We start from the raw sequence: 20,008 nt of genomic DNA on the forward strand, positions 1-20,008 counted from the left end.
TGATCACCTAAGAATTCCCTTCTACCTGCCCAGGTTGTACAACTCCTGACCCTAACCAGATATTGCATATTGCATAACTTTCATTTTGGAAAGCCTCTGGATACTTGGGACCAGTTAGTTCCCTGGGTCTCCAGTCCCAACAGAATTAATTCAATCAAGACCAATTTTCCCAGTGCTACTTTAGTGAGGGCTTGGGTGCTGGTACGCAAAGCTTTATAAAGAACACGATTTGAGGTATTTACAGACTAGTCCTGTTCCTACAGGATTTGCTAGAAACAAATACAAAAGCTTTCCGCTTAACCAGGGCTCAATTTTTAAATACACAATGGAAACAAACAAACAAAAAACCATCTGGCTTTCCTATTTCATTTCTCTTTTAGTTGGTGAGTATTTGGTTTTGCTTTTTTTTCCTCAAGAATAATGAGACACACTGCTATTTTCTTTATACATCTGTCATTTTTTAAACCCAATAATTGTTAGATCATAATAATTATAACAACATAAATAAGGAGCCGTAAACACTTCCATAATCCCAGCAGCCCTGGGCCTGCATTTCTAAGGATGGTGAACTGAAGAAACAAATTTGTGTAATTGAAATAAGCTTTTCCAACCACTGCCACATCTTCTTTGCGTTTTGATGATATAAGAGGTTTTCATTTATTATGTGGCTACTCTGTGCCAAGCCTGTGCTAAGTACATTACATGTGATTTATTATTTCATTGGTACATATTTTGACACTTACTACACTGTCTTTCATTATGATGTGACCATTTCCTAAGAACTGCCCTATGTAGCTCCCAGTGAAAATATCAGGGGAGCACAACTTATGCACTGGAGTCTCCTGACCTGTCTACCAGGCTACACTCTTGCTCATTTGTTTCACCCTCTGCATTGGTACAAGACCCTTCTATCTAAATGTTTAATCTCTTTAACCATGTAATTCCCTTCCAAAGAACCACCCTCTTAGCTGCTTGACTTCAAGAAGCATCCCAGTTTTATGTCTTGATGCTCCTAGATATCAGTCCCTGATTCCAGTCCAACTCTGGCAAGACACAGTTCTAAGGAGGAGACAACATTCCTTCCATCCCTGGGTTTAACCTGGCCCGAAATGCCCTCTTACACCCTCTCTGCCAATGTAGCCTAATGGCTAGGGGTAGAGTTCTGGAGTCTTACTTCAAGGGCAGATCCCAACTCCTCTGCTGACATGACATCTTATGCATTTGGCGATTTGTGACTAAGGCCATTATATCTTGTCCTGGGAACTTCCGCCTTTTCTAAAGGTGAAAGTTAGTTCAATTAATTAGCCCAGAAGAATACTGTGCACTCGAAGCGGTCAACAGCCCAGGATCTGGGGGTGGGGATGGGGTAGGGGTGGGAGGGAGGTTGGGATAAGAGACTCCAGATGGGGACAGAATTGGAAGGAAAATGTTTTTTAATAACCTTCTATCTCCTTTCATCTAAGAGCTCCTAAAAAGCAGGCAATAATTTAAGAAATAAGGGAGCCCATCGTTTGCCCCCATCTCCCTCTGTCTCATCTTTCCTAGGCAGCAGGACCTAGACTGCAAATAGTGGAGTTGGCGGGAGGGAGGAAGGTAGGGCGCCAAACTAACATGTTTTGCAAGGAATGTGACTACAGGTAACTACAGGAATTGAGAAAGTGGACCCAAGAATACTAACTCCCAGCCAGCCCGCCGCCTCAACTCCAGTCTCGGGGAACCTGTGTCTGGAGAGGACCCAGCTCGCCCACCCCTGCGGATGGGGGTTGGAGGAAACCGGCTTTGCTCCGCCCCCGGAGCTGGGCGGTGACCTGTAGGCGGCAGCGCGCCCTGGGCGCTCTCGCATAGGGCGCAGCGCTGGAAGCGCGGATCCCTGTGAGCTCGCGGAGGTAGAAGGCCCGCGGCGACATGAGCTCTGTGCCAGCGTTCCTGAGCGCGGCAGATGTGCAGGACCACCTCCGCAGCTCCAGCCTACTCATCCCGCCTCTGGAGGCGGCTCTGGCCAACTTCTCCAGCGGCCCCGACGGAGGGGTCATGCAGCCGGTGCGCACCGTGGTGCCCGTGGCCAAGCACAGGGGGTGAGTGAGGGAGGCCGGGCCAGGGGCTGGAGAAACTGGAAAGGAGGAAGAGGAGGGGTGAGAATGGAAGCAGCGGGAGGAAGGAAGGGAGGGCTTACCTAACCACTGCTAATAACAGCTCCCACCTGATTTGTGCGACCCACTGTGTCAAGTGGGCGCTTTACAGCAATTACCTTGTTTAATTCAGCGCACTCCATATATAGGTAGGTATTGATGCAACATTTACTGATGGGAAAACCGAGACTCAGAGAGGTGAAGTGAATTACCCAAGGTTACGCAGCTAGTAAGTGGCCGAACTGGGGTGATTTTTCTCATCCAGAGCCGGATTCTTGAACATACTCAGCATACTGCCAAAGGGAATGGCAGACGGATGGGGTTGGGGGGGCGAGGGAGAAGGCCAGTAGGGCATTGAGCGAGGAAAGAGAAAGGAAGGGACATGGGGACTTGATAGGATACCTCAGCATTGACCGGAAGGGGTTGAAGCTGCTCCCTCTCTTCTTGTAGTTTCCTGGGGGTCATGCCCGCCTACAGTGCAGCAGAGGACGCCCTGACCACCAAGTTGGTCACCTTCTATGAGGGCCACAGCACCACCTCCACTGTCCCCTCCCATCAGGCCACTGTGCTACTCTTCCAGCCGAGCGATGGCTCCCTTCTGGCGGTGAGCAACTCCCTGGCCAGGGGTGGGTCAGGGCCCCTGTGCCCAGAGCTAGGCTCAGAAGTTAGTTCTCTGTTGACCAGGGGGAGTTTTGAGTGTGACCACACATGACCCTCTCTGAGTGACTGGATGCCAGTGACAGTGAAGGTTATCTGTGACTGTGTATCTGATTCCAGGACTGCCTAAGGATGCATAACCCAGCACCAGAGCCCACTGCTGCTTTAAGTGTGTGACAGTGTGGAAGTAATAATCTCGTCATTCTTGTAATGTTCTTGTTCTATAGTGGTTACTCCAGATATACAGCTTGCACAAACCCAGTAGCCAAGGAAACATTTATTTAGTGAATCTCTGCAATGTGGAGTTACATGAGTTACAGAGTAGGGGTGCTCTCTAATACCTGGGAGTTTTTTTCTAAGGGGTACACAATGAGCTGTTTTAACATTTAATGATAATATCAAAAAATCGTAGTAGTTCAAATTTATTAAGCACCTTGTGTGTGTCAGGCACTGTTCTAAATACTTTGTATGTGTTAATTCTCTTAATACTTAGAACCACGCTGTGAGGTAAGTAAATTTATTACCTCCATTTTGCAGATGAGAAAACTGAGTCATAGAGCAACTATGCCAAACTTACCAAAATTTACATAGCTAATAGTGGCATGGATGGACTTCACACCTACTCTGTGTAAGTCCAAGGCCTATACTGTCTTAAGACTATGCTCTACTGCCTTTCTCACTGGTGCTTACTGAGCACTTATCATGTGCCAGGCAGGAGAAATTGATCTCGTTCAATTCTGACAACACTCCTCTGTGGGGGGTTTTATTACACCCTCACCTTCCCACCCGTTTTCTTTTGAGGTTCCTGAGGCTCAGAGTATTAGAGTCACTTTGCTTGAGGTCACACAACTGGTTAGTGAAAGTGCTTTGTGCCCTCCAGCCTGGCTCTGAGGCCAGCCAGTTGAGTCCTCATCAGGGACAGACTCCTTAATTCTACCCAAACCACCCCTGGATCCTTAGACTCTCCTTCTCAGAATTTCTGGTTCCCCAAGGAAGCTGGCCATTTATTACTCCCCTGAAAAGAGTATTTAGCTCTTCCCAGTCTCTGCTCATCCAATGGAAATGGCATCCATACTACCCACCAACAGTGCTTCCCCAGGAAATTGGGACCACCTCAGGCTCTGGAACTAAATGGCAAGGCCTGAGGTTCTTCCTGAATCCGATCAGTAGCCAAGCAATTCACTTCCTTGTCCATAAAATGAGAATACTGATACTACTTGGTGAGGACCAATTGAGATGATTAATATAAACAGAGAACAGTGCAAAGGATGGTAGTTATTGTTAGCAAGGCGTAATTCAGAATCACCTGGGGAGCTTTTTAAAACAACAATGTCTGGGTCCCATCCCTAGTGTTCAGATTCAGTCAACCTAAGGGTCATGTCTGGGCATCTGTGTCTTCACAAACCTCCCCACATGTGCAGGAGGAGTTGAGAGCCACTGAGATAGAGTTTCAGGGCCCTTGCACAGATGACAAGTGACTTACTCTTATTCCTGAAGTTTCTCCTTAATTTGATGTTTTGAGAATCCCAGGGCAAGTAAAGCAAATGGGCAATTCTTGAGGGCTCGCCATATGCTAGATGTTTTCATGTATGCCAGTGTATTTAATCTTCACAAAAACCCTCTGAGTGGTTGCCATTATCTTTGTTTTTACAGATAGGAAATCGGTGCTTAAAGATTAAGATATTTTTTCAAAGTTGCATTTCTTATAAGTGGAGGAATTGGATCCAGGCAAAACATTCTCTTTATAGAATATTATGATGCTTTCTAGGGCTAACTCTTTTAGAGCGTCTTCTCTCTGCTTAAGTGGTGGATAGGGGTGCCCCCTTGTTCACTGTCTCTCCTTTCCTCCAAGGTCATGGATGGAAATGTCATAACTGCAAAGAGAACAGCTGCAGTGTCTGCCATCGCCACCAAGGTGAGATTAGTGCCTGGCTGTGCTGAGCTGGTGGGTGGGATTGAGTGTCTCAAGTTTGAATGCCTAAGGTAGAAGTGAGGGACTCATTTTGATCTTTGGACATAGCTGGAACTTCATATGCCAAATATGGGATGTCAGCTGAGCACAGTGATTCACGAAATGATTGGCTACCATTTAATGAGCCCAAGATCCCAGGTACCTCACATGTGCTATTCCTGATCTTCACACCAACCTTGCAAAGTAGATATGGTTATCTCCATTTGCCAGGTATAAGGAATATGGCTCAGAGAGGTTGTGTGAGTTGATCAGGGTCACACAGCTAACAAGTGGCAGAGCAAGAATTTAAAACTTGACCTCTGTGACTCCCAGGACTGCTTTCTTTCCCCTCTACCACACTGCTCCTGGCAAATCAGTGTGGTTGCCCCATAGGCCAGAGTCAGTACTGCACAAGAAGCAGAGGGGGAGATAAACAGATCCAAGCCACACAAATGTATCCATTCAGCAAGTATTGACTGAGATCCTACCACATATCAGGCACTGTTCTAAATGTCAGAGATGTGGTTGTGCACGAAACAGAGAGTTACATGCAGAGGGGAGGTGAGACAATAAATAAAATAAAAAGTAAAATACATAGTATGATTTGCTAAAAAAAATAACCAACAGCAAACCCCTTTTGAGTTTACTAATAGGCTAGGACTTGCTTTAAAAAAAATAACATGCCCCCCCCACCAGCTAGAAGGATGAAAATAAAGCAGAATTGAGAGCATTGGGAAGGGGTGATATTTTAAATTATCGAGGCAAGACCTCACTGAGAAGGTGATATTTGAGTAAAGACCGAAAAAGAAGTGAGTGAGTGAAACAGGAAGAGGGGAGGAGCTCTCCAGGCAGAAGGAAAAGCAAGTGATAGAGGTGATGATATTTCTAAGCAGTGCAAGGGCATCCTACAAGAAGAGCAGTATTTTTAGAGGCTAGGGTTAAGAAGATGAGGTATCTGTAGGAACAGTTAAAGGCTGGAATCTTTCACATTAAAGGTCTGGGAATGCTGGTTTATGAGGCCTAAGCATAAAGGAAATGTGGGGTCTATCGGAGGGTTGGAGGAGCAAAGACCAGGTGTTCAAATTGTGAGTGTGTTAAGGTCTCCTAAACACATAATGGGGAGGGAAGACTGTGGGGATAAATCTGGTAATTATATAGGAAGGAAGTAGACTACAGTGTGCAGCTTGATGAACTGGCTTTGAAAAATTATATCCAGACCCAGTTCAGATTGAAATGATCAAGGGACTCTGAAGTATGTTCCCTGGTAACTTAGGAACAGAGGGACTAACAATACTGCCCTACATTTGAAAAGGACTTTGATCTTTTCCAAAATAATTTCCAAACCATTGTTTGATTTATTTTTGGATTTCTGGGAGGAAGGCAGAGCAAGTATTACTGGCCTCATTTTGTGCAGAAGGAAATGGAGTCTAGGGTTTCCTGTAGTCAGACAACCCAGGTAGCTATGGGTCTTCTCATCCCAGATCAGTAGTTTCCAACCCAGGCTATGCAGCAGCAGCAGCATCTGGGGAATTTTTTTTTAAATTCAGATTCCCAAAACCACTGAATTGAAATCGCTGAGGGTAGGGCCTAAGAAACTAGGTGTTTTGGTTTTTTATGGTATCTGGTTGATTCTGATGATCAACCAGGTTAATTCTTCTGTCAGAGGTTAAAGGTTACTTTACAGGATACTGCAACAATTTCTGAAGCCCACGTGTACTTCCAAGAATAGATTCATATTAACTGAGAACAGAAAAAAAATTTAGTTAGGGAAAAATTACATAATTCTCCTTATTGGAAAAGAGCATAAGATTACTTGTGGATATTGTCTTGTGGATATTGTCATTTTGAAAACTTTTCAAATCAAGGTTCTTTGAACTATAGTTGATGGCACAAAATGGTATCTCTCCTTCTGCAGCTACAGGAGACATCATCTCTAATCACCTGCCAATATTTGAGACTCCTTTTTGCAAGTGATTAATAATTAAGAATAGTTTCATTTTTAAGGTTGCACTCCAGAATCTCAATAATTAGCATTGTAAGAAAGAGCAGCCCCAAGGAGCTCAGTTTTTATTAAATGAAATAGAGGAAAGGCAGAAGATGGTCTTATTTAATATGGATGGTTTGAGGAGCAAGTGATGTCATTCCTCAATGCCAGTTGTTCTTAACTGAAAACAATTTGGCCAGCTGCCCCGGAGACAATTAGCAATGTCTGGAGACAGTTTTGGTTGTCACAACTGAGGACATAGGGGGTGCTAATGGACAGAGACCAGGGATGCCACTCAACATCCTATAACGCACAAGACAGCCCACCCACCTGCCAACAAAGAATTATCCAGCCCAAATATCAGTAGTGCTGAGGTCAAGAAACCCTGCTCTATTTCTCATAAGTAATGGTAGATATGTGCCAATTCTGTGCAAATAAGACTACCTCTGTTTTCACAGGGCTTACATACCAGTACAGGAAAATAAATTTGTAAACAAACAAGTGCTATGAAGTGAAATCTATCAGGGTGGTCAGAAAGACTACTGGAGAGTTGATCAGAGAACCTCACTCACAAATAAAGACACACATACACCCTTAGCAGGTGCCACAAATGCCATCTCTACATTCCTCTTTAAAGGAAGACGGAGGCTGAGTCAGGATCCACAGAGAGTGGGCACAGCAAATATAGCTGAGAACCTAGGCTCTCAAGGATTCATGGATTCCAGAAGCAACTAACAGCTCTCAGAAGTAGGTGTGGCTTATCATGCCCCTGAGATGGGGTAGCACAGCAGAAAGCATGTGGGCTTTGGAGAATGAAAGATGTGGTTTTAGAGCCGCACTGTGCCATTCAGTAGTCATAGGGCCCTGAGCAAGTTACTTAACCTCTCCGGACCTCAATTTCTTTATCTGTAAGAGGAGGATAACAATGCGAGTATCTAGCTCATGGGGTCAATTGTCTGGACTAAATGAGATCATGAGGCTTAAGCACTGGCATATGTTAGGTACCCAATGAAGGCTCCTTCCCTCCCTCCCCACTCTGCAGAGTGGAAACGGAAATACACAATGACATCTCCTTGATTGCCTGAGAGGTCTTGAAGTTCACCTGATTCTCAAACTGTATTTGATCTTCTCCTGGCTACTAGAGTCTCCCTTGACCCTTTCTATCTCATTTCTCTCAAATAGTTTTTGAAACCCCCCAGCAGTGAAGTGTTGTGTATCCTTGGAGCTGGCGTCCAGGCTTATAGCCATTATGAGGTCTTCACAGAGCAGTTCTCCTTTAAGGAGGTAGGTCCAGGGAGGGTTGTGGAGGAAGCAGCAGTGACCTTTCTCTGTACTACTTTGTTACAGCATGGATTATGCTGAAATTGTCAGGTTGAGAGTCCCACCATCTAGACCATTCTTTTTTTTTTTATTTATTTTTGGCTGCATTGGGTCTTTGTTGTGGTGCACGGGCTTCTCACTGTGGTGGATTCTCTTGTTGCAGAGCACAGGCTCTAGGTGCGCGGGCTTCAGCAGTTGTGGCGCACAGGCTTAGTTGCTCCATGGTATGTGGGATCTTCCCAGACCAGGGATCGAACCCGTGTCCCCTGCATCGGCAGGCGGATTCTTAACCACTGCACCACCAGGGAAGTCCCTAGACCATTCTTTTAACAACTTGCCCAGAAGTCCCACTGGACGTGAAGTGTTGGGGGAAAGGCCTGAATCACCTCCTCCAGTTTCTCAGTTTGCAGGGTATGCCGAAGTACGCAGAGAGCCTACTCGGTTACTTAAAGGATTGTGTCATATCCATTACATACATTCAGGTGTTCTTTTGGCCCCTTTCTGTTGTTTCTCTTAGGAGAATCTGGGATCCTTAAGAATTCAGGCTTAGGGATCCAGGAACTGGGAATGAGGCCTAGAGAGCAGGAGGCCACAGCATGCCCCTTGTGCAGCCTAGATATTAGTCTACTTTTCCCCATTCTGGCTGGCTCACACTTCCTATTATTTTTGATACATTTGATGCCACTTTTATTTTATTTTTTTCTGTGTGTGTGAGAGGGGTGGGGTAGATTTAAGGTATGATTTCTTATGGTAAAAATAATACTTCTGCTTTGAGAAATGAAGACTGTAATGAAGAAAACAAAAGAAAAATTCCCTTTTATCTGTTTTCAAAGACAAGTAGTTAACATTTCCAATCTCATCTGCTTTTTGTAACATAGTTGTATGGTTTTTCTCTGCTTTTTTTAATTAAAGTATAATTGACACACGATATCTTATTAATTTCAGGTGTACATTGTAGTGATTCGATATTTATATACATTTTGAAATGGTCACCATAAGTCTAGTTACCATCTGTCACCATACAAAGTTATTACAATATTATTGACTATATTCTCCATGCTGCACATTATATCCCCATGACTTAATTATTTTGAAACTGGAAGTTTGTACCTGTTAATCCCCTTCACGTGTTTTACCCATCCCCCAACCCTCCCCCCTCTGGAAATCACCACAAGTGGTTTATTTATTTATTTATTTAACTTATTTATTTATTTAACATCATTATTGGGGTATATTTATTTTTTTAACATCTTTATTGGAGGTTATTTATTTATTTTACAATGGTGTGTTAGTTTCTGCTGTATAACAAAGTGAATCAGTTATACGTATACATATATCCCCATATCCCCTCCCTCTTGCGTCTCCCTCCCTCCCTCCCTCCCCCACCCCTCTAGGTGGACACAAAGCACTGAGCTGATCTCCCTGTGCTATGCAGGTGCTTCCCACTAGCTATGTCTTTTACATTTGGTAGTGTATATATGTCAGTGTTGCTCCTTCACTTTGTCCCAGCTTCCCCTTCCCCTTCCCTGTGTCCTCAAGTCCATCCTCTACGTCTGTGTCTTTATTCCTGTCCTGCCCCTAGGTTCTTCAGAACCTTTTTTTTTTTTTTTTTTAGATTCCATATATATGGGTTAGCATAAAGTATTTGTTTTTCTCTTTTTGACTTACGTCACTCTGTATGACAGACTCTAGGTCCATCCACCTCACTACAAATAACTCAATTTCATTTCTTTTTATTGCCAGGTAATATTCCATTGTATGTATGTGCCACATCTTCTTTATCCATTCATCTGTTGATGGGCACTTAGGTTGCTTTCATGTCCTGGCTATTGTAAATTAATAGCCAGGACACAATGCTGCAATGAACATTGTGGTACATGTCTCTTTTTGAATTATGGTTTTCTCAGGGTATGTGCCCAGTAGTGGGTTGCTGGGTCATATGGTAGCTCTATTTTGAGTTTTTTACGGGAACCTCCATACTGTTCTCCATAGTGGCTGTATCAATTTACATTCCCACCAACAGTGCAAGAGGGTTCCCTTTTCTCCACACCCTCTCCAGCATTTGTTGTTTGTGGACTTTTTGGTGATGGCCATTCTGACTGGTGTGAGGTGATACCTCATTGTACTTTTGATTTGCATTTCTCTAATAATTAGCGATGTTGAGCATCTTTTCATGTGCTTTTTGGCCATCTGTATGTCTTCCTGGAGGAATGTCTATTTAGATTTTCTGCCCTTTTTTTTTTTTTTTTTTTTTTTTTTTTTGCGGTACGCGGGCCTCTCACTGCAGTGGCCTCTCCCGTTGTGGAGCACAGGCTCCGGACGCGCAGGCTCAGCGGCCATGGCTCACGGACCCAGCCGCTCCGCGGCATGTGGGATCTTCCCGGACCGGGGCACGAACCTGTGTCCCCTGCATCGGCAGGCGGACTCTCAACCACTGTGCCACCAGGGAAGCCCTGTATGTCTTCTTTGGAAAAATATTTATTCAGGTCCTCTGCCCATTTTTAAATAAGGTTGCTTATTTTTTAATATTAAATTTTATAATTTCTTTGTATATTTTGAATGTTAACCTCTTAAAGTTTTAATCACGTTAGATATATACTGTTGTATATACTGTATTTTCACTGAATGTTGTAACACCATCACTTTTCCAGATTACTTAATTTTTGTATGGTATTTCATAGTTTTCTATCAAAGGTTGTATAGTTAACCATTCTCTTATAAATGGACATATTGTATTGTTTTTCACCTTAATGAACTTACTCAGACATAACATTTATTTCCATATTTATTATATTTCCTTATGAGAGATTCTTTAGGCCTTATTTTCAGTTGAAGGCTGACAGCTGCCACCACAGACATCAAAATCTGTTAAGCAAGCTAGCAAGTCCTCACCTCCTGGTGATGCCAGTGACCCACCCCCTCCCCGCCAGCGCTTCCCAGGAATCTAATTGTAGCTATTTATTACTCTTGGCCTTCTACTCTGCTGCACCATTCACTCCTGAAACCCTTCCAAATTTTAATTCCCTATATATCCTTCAGAGATCAAGCTATTCCAAGCACAGCCCTGCACATCCTGTTCGTGAATCTCATACCTGTTATGACTCCTTTACAGACTCCCAAACATAAACTGTGAGGTTGATGCTGACTTAGCCTGTTATCATTTGTATTTTACAGACATGAAAACTTAGGCTGAATGAAGTTAAATATGCTTCAGGAACAGTAAGTGACAGAGCGAGGATTGATTCTAAGCCTGTCTAGCTCCAGAACTTGCTCTGCTAATTATTAAGCTATATAGTAGCTATTAAGCTACTGAGGCTGTGTGTCCCAAGCTAGAAGTGAAAAACCTCCCCCCTTCTTGAAAGGGGAATGGGATAGAGAAAGGTCATTTTCAAATATCTGGCCCAGACAAATGTACACTCACCATACGGAATGATTTAAATAACTACAGCCCTAACCCCAGAGTGGTTCAACTTTTCCTTGCACCCCTGGGCTTAATGAAACATAAACAGCCAAATAATCATGGCACCAATGTCCCTCTTGTTACCCCCAATGAAGGTGAGGATATGGAACCGCACCAAAGAAAATGCAGAGAAGTTTGCGAACACAGTGCAAGGAGAGGTACGGGTCTGTTCATCGGTTCAGGAGGCTGTGACAGGGGCAGATGTGATCATCACAGTCACCATGGCAACAGAGCCCATTTTGTTTGGTGAATGGGTGAAGCCCGGGGCTCACATCAATGGTAAGCAGAGTGGCTCCATGAGCCTTGGGTGGCCAGACTCTCCCTTGGCTGGACCAAGGGGGCTGCATCTGCAGAGCTGTTTTACCCATGCAAAATGCTTGAGCTTTTTAATAGCCTCAGAAACATCTGAGTCCTGAAAAAAATGATACTCACTCCAAAATATGAAACAAAAATCACAAACCTGAAACTAATAAATTTAATTAAAGTTTTATAACGTGTACCATTATAGCAAAAGATCAATTATAACTCAATTCTTAAATGTCATGAAATTTAAATTACAAAAGCCAAATGACTCACTTGTTCTTTAACAACACTTGGAATTACAAAAACAAATTTTTTAAAATTACAATACAAAAGACATTTAATGTGATATGTGGATGCTTTTTAATATGTGGGATAGGATGGTTGGGACTCTAAACATAATAGTTCCTGGGGCCTCTGAAGATCCTCAAATGGCCCTGGGGGTTATAACAAGATCTGGTCTATATTGAATACTTACTATTGCAGGTGCTGTTCTAAATTCTTTGTATGTACTATATCACTGAATCCTCACAACAACCATATGAAGTAGGAGCTATTATTATCATGACCCCCATTTTACAGGTAGGTAAACCAAGGCATGGAAAGATTAAGAAACTTGCCCAAAGTCAGAGGTTCTTAGAGGCAAAACTGGGATTTGAACTGAGGTAATACACCCTCAGAGCCCAGGATCTTAAATGATACCCTATGTTCTCTTTCAATAAGAAGACTGGATTCTGATGAGCAAGCAATTGAAGCCTCAAGAATTTAAACATGGTATCAGTGCCCCATGTTTTAGTGACAAGCACATAGTGTGAACTCAAAATCTAAAATGTCTGCACACACGTGCAAGGGCCAAGAATCATGATTATGCGTTCATTCACAAATATGTATTGAATCCCTACCATGTGTCAGGCACTGTTCTAGATGCTGAGGATGCCACAGTAAACCAGCAATCAAGATCACTGCTTTCCCACTGCTTACATTCCAGAGAAGGGAGGTAGACAACAAACAAGTAAACGAATAGATGAGCTAGATAGTTCCAGCTGAAGATAAGTTCTATAAAGGAAACAAAACGTGGTATGATTGAGGAATGAGCCATAGCAAATTGAAGGTCTCAGCCTGTGTGGGACTGGTATTATGAATGTGGGTCCAGGGGGTAGGTCTTACTATTCATAAAGCCAGACTCAAACAGTAAGACCATTTCTGGAAGGACTTAGGGAATCAATAGAAACCAGTTCTTGGTGAAGTGGACAAAAGCTGAATCTTCAGCAAGACTGACTTGATATTTTTTCAGCTTTTTCTTTTTTTTTTCCAGCTTAAAACAGCATGTATTTATTATCTCAGTTTCTGTGGTTAGGAGTCTGGGCATGGGTTAGCTAAGTCCTCTGCTCACACAAGGATAAAATCAAGGTGGTGTTCAGGCGGCCCAGAGCCCGGAGTCTTCTCCCCAGCCCACATGGTCATGGCAGTTTCCTTGTGTTGTAGGACAAAGGTGCCCTTTTCCTTGGGGCTGCTCTCAGCTCCTAGAGGCTGTCCACATTCCTTTTCATGTGGACGCTCTACCTTCAAAGCCAACAACAGAGACTCTCCCTCATGTTGGATCCCTCTCACACTTTGAGTGTCTCTCCAGGAAGGGCTGACTTGATTTTGAGTCAAGCCATCTCGTATCTTTCCCTAGCCTAAAGACGAAATTGGTTTATGTATTCACACAGGCATTAAATATACTTAAGTATATTGTAAGTGCAGTCAACAGGGAAACACCAACAACAGATTTTACTTACTTTACAGCTTGGCTAAAGATACACCCAATTCTAACCTCCCCTGCACGTCCCTCATCCTGTCCCTGCAGCCCAACAGCCAGCGTCTGACCCTCACCCATTCTCACCCCACTGCAGGAAGGCCAAGGCCCAGCCCGAGTCAAGCCCCTCCCTTTGCTACCCAGACCATCTCCATCAGCCTGAGTGGCCTTAGGCAGCCCTTTGAGACCTTACCCTGCTCCAGATTGGGGGGAACAAGAGCAATCAGAAGAGGTGGCTTGAGAAGCTAGGGTTTTTCCCACCAGCTTATGATTTATTTATGAGCTTCATTAGTTGGTGCTTCTGTTCTATAGAACTTCTCACACAAACAGCCTTCAAGATGGACATGTTTACATCACTCTCTTTGAAAATTAGAATGAGGGAGAACAGCAGGAGAGGGAACAAGTAGAGAAAACTGGATGGCAGTGAGAGAAGGCTTGTAAATGCTGCCTTATATTTGTATAAAGCTTTATAGCAGTTTCCAAAGACTGGCTGGCATGGGCCGGATCCAGCCAGCAGATGTGTTTTTTTCAGACCATAGAGTGTTCTGAAAATCAAGAACTAACACATGCAAATAGATTTCCTGCTTCTCTTTTAAAAAAGGAGCAGGTGTAGGGGAGGCTTTCTAACAGTGGCCCTGCATTCTCACATGGCAACAATTAGCTTGAGCTGAACAATAACTGTCCCCTTTAGAAGGGTCTGCTTTCTTCTCTGTACCTCAGTCTCCACCATTTCCAATCCACTTCCTCTGACCAGTTCTGCTCATTTTCATTACCTTCCTGGCCCTGCAGGCATTTGGTTGCAGCCTCTGCGTATTCCTGTGTTCCAGTGCCAGGAGTCATGCTTCCTTGGATTCATCATTATGGTTCTGGGCTCTGCAGAGGATGTGAAACCTTGGTGCCAGGGTGCAGCCAGTTTTCTCTTTACTGGGGCTTCTCTCTGACCCTAACACTGGGCTCTTTTCTCGTGAATTAAGAGAGAAGTGGTTGGGGGTGAGGAATGGGAATGATTGAAGAGCAAGCAGACAGACAGAAGATAGAGGAGTGTGGGGTCTGAATAAGCTCCAAGTAATGTCTCTGTTTTAGGGGTTTGGTAAGGAAGTCTCTGTTCCTGTAAGTGGAAGAAGCGTGAGAGGCATGTACTGTCTCAGAGCTATAGATGCATTTATTAGATACTGAACCTTGGCATGTACCACTTCTTTGAGCCTCAGTTTGTGTACTTTTTAAATGGGAATCAGACGTGAAGTGTGCATGTGAGGACTATAAATAGTATGTGTGAAACATCCCACAGATAGTAGGCACACAGTAAATGAATGCTAAGTTGCCTCGAAATCTTTTTTTAGTAATGAGAATGGATATGAAATGGAAAGGAAAAGATGCCCGGGTATCATTCTTATTAGTGAATTCCGTCTTGTCGGTGGGGAGGGAGTTGGCCTGGGGAAATGAGGCATTCCACATCTGTTCCCATGTGTCCTCTGTCACCTCCTTTTTCCCCACCCCTTTCATTCTTTGGAGTGTTTGGTATCCCTTGTGACCATTTCTAGGCTCAGGGTCTGTTTTGCTGTCTCTTAGCCATCGGCGCCAGCAGACCTGACTGGAGAGAGCTGGATGATGAGCTCATGACACAGGCTGTGCTGTATGTGGATTCCCAGGAGGCCGCCCTGAAAGAGTCTGGAGATGTCCTCTTGTCAGGGGTGAGCCTCCTTTCTTGTGGGCTGTTGCCTGGATGGCCTCACCTGGATCCCAGGGTTTCATTAACACCCCCTTCTGTCTGGCCTGCTTCAGACCTCGGTAACCCTTACCTCTTTGTGGGATGACAACTCCCAAACATCTCTCAACCTTTTCTAATCCCCTCCCAGAATAATGTGGCCATTATGTGGTGATGTGTTTGTTTTCCTGTCCCCTTTGCCTGAAGAGAGCAGCTTGATGGACTTTTCTGTTGGACTGGGCTGTCCTATAAAGCAGTAGGATTGGAAGATAGGAGCCTGTTACAGCCTGGAAACTTTCCCAGTGTGGCCAACAAATTAGGACTAGGGTTGGCCACTTTCTGGCCTTTTTTTTGTAATCAGGGCATAGAGGCAAGAAGGGGGCTGCCAAAATGAGTGCTCAGATAAGAACAGGCCTATTTCCTCACTGACAGTATCCTGGCAGGACACTCCCCTGGCTACAGATTTGTATCTTTGCAATCACAGTATCACAGAGGCAAATGGTACCCGCGCCTGCCCCCCCCCCAACCAAAAAAAAAGGTTTAAGGTGGAGGCTTCCTTCCTGACATCATCCAGTTTACAAAAGGTCTTTTTATCAAGTTTATCCCTTATCCAGTTCAGGGACACCCTGTCCTGGCTTCAGAAGCTGGCCCTGAGCAGACATTAGCCCCATGGCCTGGGTCAGTGTGTGTTCATTTGACAGGCCAAGATCTTCGCTGAGCTCGGAGAAGTGGTAAAGGGAGTGAAACCAGCCCACTGTGAGAAGACTACGGTATTCAAGTCTTTGGGTAAGAGCCATTGCTCCCAAGGCACAAACTTAACCAGAGCACAAGGTAGGTTTACCCACTGGTGGGAAGAGGAATGAGTCAGAAGGCTCCACAGCTGAAGCATTGTGAAATCTATCACTCAGGTCAATTATTTACGTCGGCATAGTGGTGAAGCCCATGAACTCTGGAACTGGTCAGTCCTGGGTTGGATTCCCTTCTCTGCCACTCCCTGGACACGCGTCCTTGGGCAAGTGACCTCACCTCTCTGAGCCACAGTTTTCTCACCACCTGTTCCCTGGAGTTTTTGTGAGAATTAAGTGAGATGTGTATATAAAACAATGTGCACACAGCAAGTGTCAGCATTAAGACAATGACACTCAGAAGAAGATATCCTTCAGAGATGGGAGGGCAGGAGAAAAAGATGTTTAAAAACAGGGAGCTTGGGCCTCCCTGGTGGCGCAGTGGTTGGGAGTCCGCCTGCCGATGCAGGGGACATGGATTCGTGCCCTGGTCCGGGAAGATCCCACATGCTGCGGAGCGGCTGGGCCCGTGAGCCATGGCCGCTGAGCCTGCGCGTCCGGAACCTGTGCTCCGCAACGGGAGAGGCCACAACAGTGAGAGGCCCGCGTAACGCAAAAAAAAAAAAAAACAGGGAGCTTAAGAGAAATAGCAGGGAGCCCCAACCTGACAGACCCAGACAGGAAGTACAGCCTGAGACCTTTTTTTCCCCTCCTTCCCTACCTTTCTGCTTGCTGATTTAAGAAGGTCTTCAGTGGGGAGCCCCATTACTACCTGAGTTAGCACAGGCAGAAGCCCAACAAAGAAGGGGCTCCCAGCGGCTGGTTTGCCCCTCAGCCCAGCTCTCCCATCCCACCAGATTTAAGGAAATGGACACACATGGTAACAGAGCTAATGTTCAGCTCCTACACCTAAAATATTGAAATACTCTCAAAATGGTTGGTAAATATTTGCTGCCCTGAGCCCCTCAGCCTCACCAGACCTTACATATTTTTTAATGATTAAGCAACCAAAGCTTTAATGCCTGGCAGAGTATTAAGAGTACTCTGACCACCCAGCACCCATGCCAATCAGTCCATATCCATGCCTTGCCATCTGTTAAATATTTGTTTTAAATCTCTCATGCACAGAAAGACAGGCAAACACAATATGAGCTTTATCTAGAGCCTGGTTCAAAGACATCACACTGGTCTAGTTGGGTCTGAAAGTCTCATTGTTCCTAGCAGATCAGAGGTCAGCCGGCTCCCTTCAGGAGACACAGCACTGCATAGCCCTGCTCTACACTTCTGAGCAATTTTTACTTTCTCTCCTCTGGGGACTGGTTTATCGGCACATCCGTTCATCTAGCAGGTGCATATTAAATACCTGCTATGTATCAAGCTCCATACTGGGTGCAGTGGTAGCTACAAAAATTAATAAAAACCGGCCCCTGGCCTTTAAGAACATATGTCCCCTCAAGCTTAAGGTATGTGCCCAAAACTATAAGACAAAGGGGACGTTACTGAAGGATTCAGCGTTTGGACTAGACCAGGGGGTCCAACAAACTGCAGACCACGGGCTAAACCCAACCTACCACCTGTTTTTGTACAGCCCACAAGTGAAATGGTTTTTACATGTTCGAATGATTGGGGAAAAAATTAAGAATATTTCGTGACATGTGAAAAGTTAAGAAATTCAAACTAGAGTGTCCATAAAGAAACTTTTCTTGGAGCACAGTCAGGCTCATCTGTTTCCCTGTTGTCTATGGCTGCCCTTGCACTCCAATGGCAGAGTTGAGTAATTGCAAGTAATTGGCCTGCAAAGCCTGAAGTATTTACCATCTGGCCCTTTACAGAAAGTTTTCTGACCCCTGAACTAACGTCGGAAGGATATGTAAAATTTCTTTGGGGGGCATTGCTTTCCTTGTTCTGCCCTTTGCCAATACTTCCATCCTGAACTCACCTCTGGGCGTCAGTCCTTGTTACCCTGATGGACACCGTATCAGGGGACTGCCAGTTCTGGGATCTGGGCTGTTTGAGGAAACGTTGTTCTGACAAAAGGTGAACCAAATTTCTGTCCATTCCAGGAATGGCGGTGGAAGACATGGTTGCAGCCAAACTTGTGTACGATTCCTGGTCATCTGGTAAATAAAACGAAGGAACTTTGTGTTGAATGGATGCTACAGCTCAAGGGGTATTAAACTAGTTGTCTCATAATCTCCCGATTAAATGAGGGAGCCCAGTGCCCAGTAATCTATAGTTTTGTGCTTATCCTGTCTTACCTTAAATAATGAGATCCCCTTTTGTGTTTGTAGTTAGAAAGCAAAACTAAGTGGCCATTCTGTGTTATGCCAGATTATATTAGCACTCCCTTTCCCCTGTATCTCACTACCTTTTGTAATTCCTTGAAATAAAGCTTTTTCCAGTTCTGCAGTTCTTGCTTTGGTAACTTCTATCCCTCACAGCAAGGAAAGTGAGGGGATCAAGTGCTCCCGTTCACTCCCTGCAGGAGCTCCGATGGCTATAGTTAATTTTTTTCTATTTTATTGAGATACAATTTACATATCATAAAATCCACCAGTTTAAAGTATATAATTCAGTGTTTTCTAGTATATTCACAGGGTTGTGCAACCATCACCAATGTCTAATTTCAGAACATTTTCATCACTCCAAAAAGAAACCCAGTAGCCATTAGCAGTCAGTCCCCATTCCCCCTTCTTCTCAGCCCCTGGCAACCACTAATCTACTTTCTGTTGTTACGGATTTGCCTTTTCTGGACATTCATATAAGTGGAATCATATATTATGTAGCCTTTTGTTTCTGGCTTCTTATAATTGAAATTTCAAGGAACAGCAGAGCTTCTCTATTGGTCAGAACTCCTTCAGTCACGATCGGTAGAGACCACAACTCACACTACCTTTAGTTGAATGAATGAGTGAAGAGTGGAATTCATTGGCTCTTATAATTAAGAAGTACACAGGTAACTGGTTTCAGCTGTGGCTGTATCCAGGGGGTCCAAGTGTCATCAGGACCCAGTCTTGCTCTCTCTGTTCCTTGGCTCTGTTTTCTTTGGTGTTGGCTGCATTATCAAGTAAGCTCTCCCCTGATAGTGGCAGGATGGGTGCCAGCAGCTCTTGAATCATAGTCTGTCCTCTTCAGCAACCTTGGCAGAAAGAGACATCCTCTTCTTTAACAGTTAAAAGTCTCAGAATGGAGACACACCGGACCATCTAGGGCCTAGGCCCATATGCATAACATAGTGGCTAAAGGAAATGGAATATGCTGTTGGGCCAGGTCAGGCCCATATGCTTATTATCCCTGAACCACTGCATCATCCAGGGGGATCTAATTCCCCTATTATCCAGGCCTGGGTCACATGCCCCGCCTTGAAGTCAGCAGTGCAATCAGCCCATCTGACCACATTAGCTAACAAAAGGAAAGGGGTCTCTTACCAAGAAGGGGGAGGACTGTGCATTGGGTAGGCAAAATGTACAGGTGTGCACTACAGTATCAGTGTTGAAGGGCCATTAGGAATTATCCAGTCCAACCTCTTCAACTTACAGGTGGGAAAACTGAGGTGCAGCAATGCTTTCCTCAGGTCCCCTGGGTTACTAGCAGAGCTGTGTTGTCCGTGTCCTGTCAAAGACCCATTCAAATACTCTCTCTCCAATCCCTAGGCTGGTTATAAGTCAGCAGTAAAGAGAAGCATATTATTTTGCTTTGTTTTCTTACCCAAATTCCTCCTGGCAGGTCCTCTTCATGCTGTAGGTAGCTTACCCAGAAGTTTATCATGTTTGCCAGACTGTCTAGCCTTTGTGCTAGAACAAAATACCCACGTGATCTGCTCTGCACACCTCAAGTGACTATGGAGTCTTTCTGGGGATCTTAATGGTCACAAGTCTAAGGATGTGTAGAGAAGGGTGTGTGACGATGAGATTATCAA

General features: G+C 44.5%; 1 protein-coding gene across 2 annotated transcripts; it reads left to right on the top strand.

Annotated features, from left to right (window-relative positions):
- Positions 1-1,855: 1,855 nt before the first annotated feature.
- CRYM (crystallin mu) lies at positions 1,856-18,484 on the top strand. Of its 2 annotated transcripts, XM_081256719.1 has the most exons (8): positions 1,856-2,075; positions 2,580-2,733; positions 4,639-4,701; positions 7,904-8,005; positions 11,597-11,780; positions 15,169-15,290; positions 16,006-16,090; positions 18,153-18,484. In XM_081256719.1, the coding sequence occupies exons 1-8, from the start codon at positions 1,906-1,908 to the stop codon at positions 18,215-18,217; spliced, it is 945 nt and encodes a 314-aa protein (XP_081112845.1). In that variant the 5' UTR covers positions 1,856-1,905; the 3' UTR covers positions 18,218-18,484. The 2 variants fall into 2 exon arrangements, with proteins under 2 accessions (XP_081112845.1, XP_081112846.1); XM_081256720.1 differs by lacking the exon at positions 7,904-8,005.
- The last annotated feature ends 1,524 nt before the right edge of the window (positions 18,485-20,008 follow it).

Source organism: Mesoplodon bidens (genome assembly GCF_964165515.1).
Source record: "Mesoplodon bidens genome assembly, chromosome: 15".
Lineage (NCBI taxonomy): Eukaryota > Metazoa > Chordata > Mammalia > Artiodactyla > Ziphiidae > Mesoplodon > Mesoplodon bidens.

What these genes read in the sequence shown, in the direction of transcription:
- CRYM (XM_081256719.1), top strand. Translation starts at nt 1,906, where the DNA reads ATGAGCTCTGTGCCAGCGTTCCTGAGCGCGGCAGATGTGCAGGACCAC. An exon ending in AGCAGTTCTCCTTTAAGGAG is followed by an intron (nt 8,006 to 11,596) that starts GTAGGTCCAGGG and finishes CCCCCAATGAAG; the next exon opens with GTGAGGATATGGAACCGCAC. An exon ending in GCCCGGGGCTCACATCAATG is followed by an intron (nt 11,781 to 15,168) that starts GTAAGCAGAGTG and finishes GCTGTCTCTTAG; the next exon opens with CCATCGGCGCCAGCAGACCT.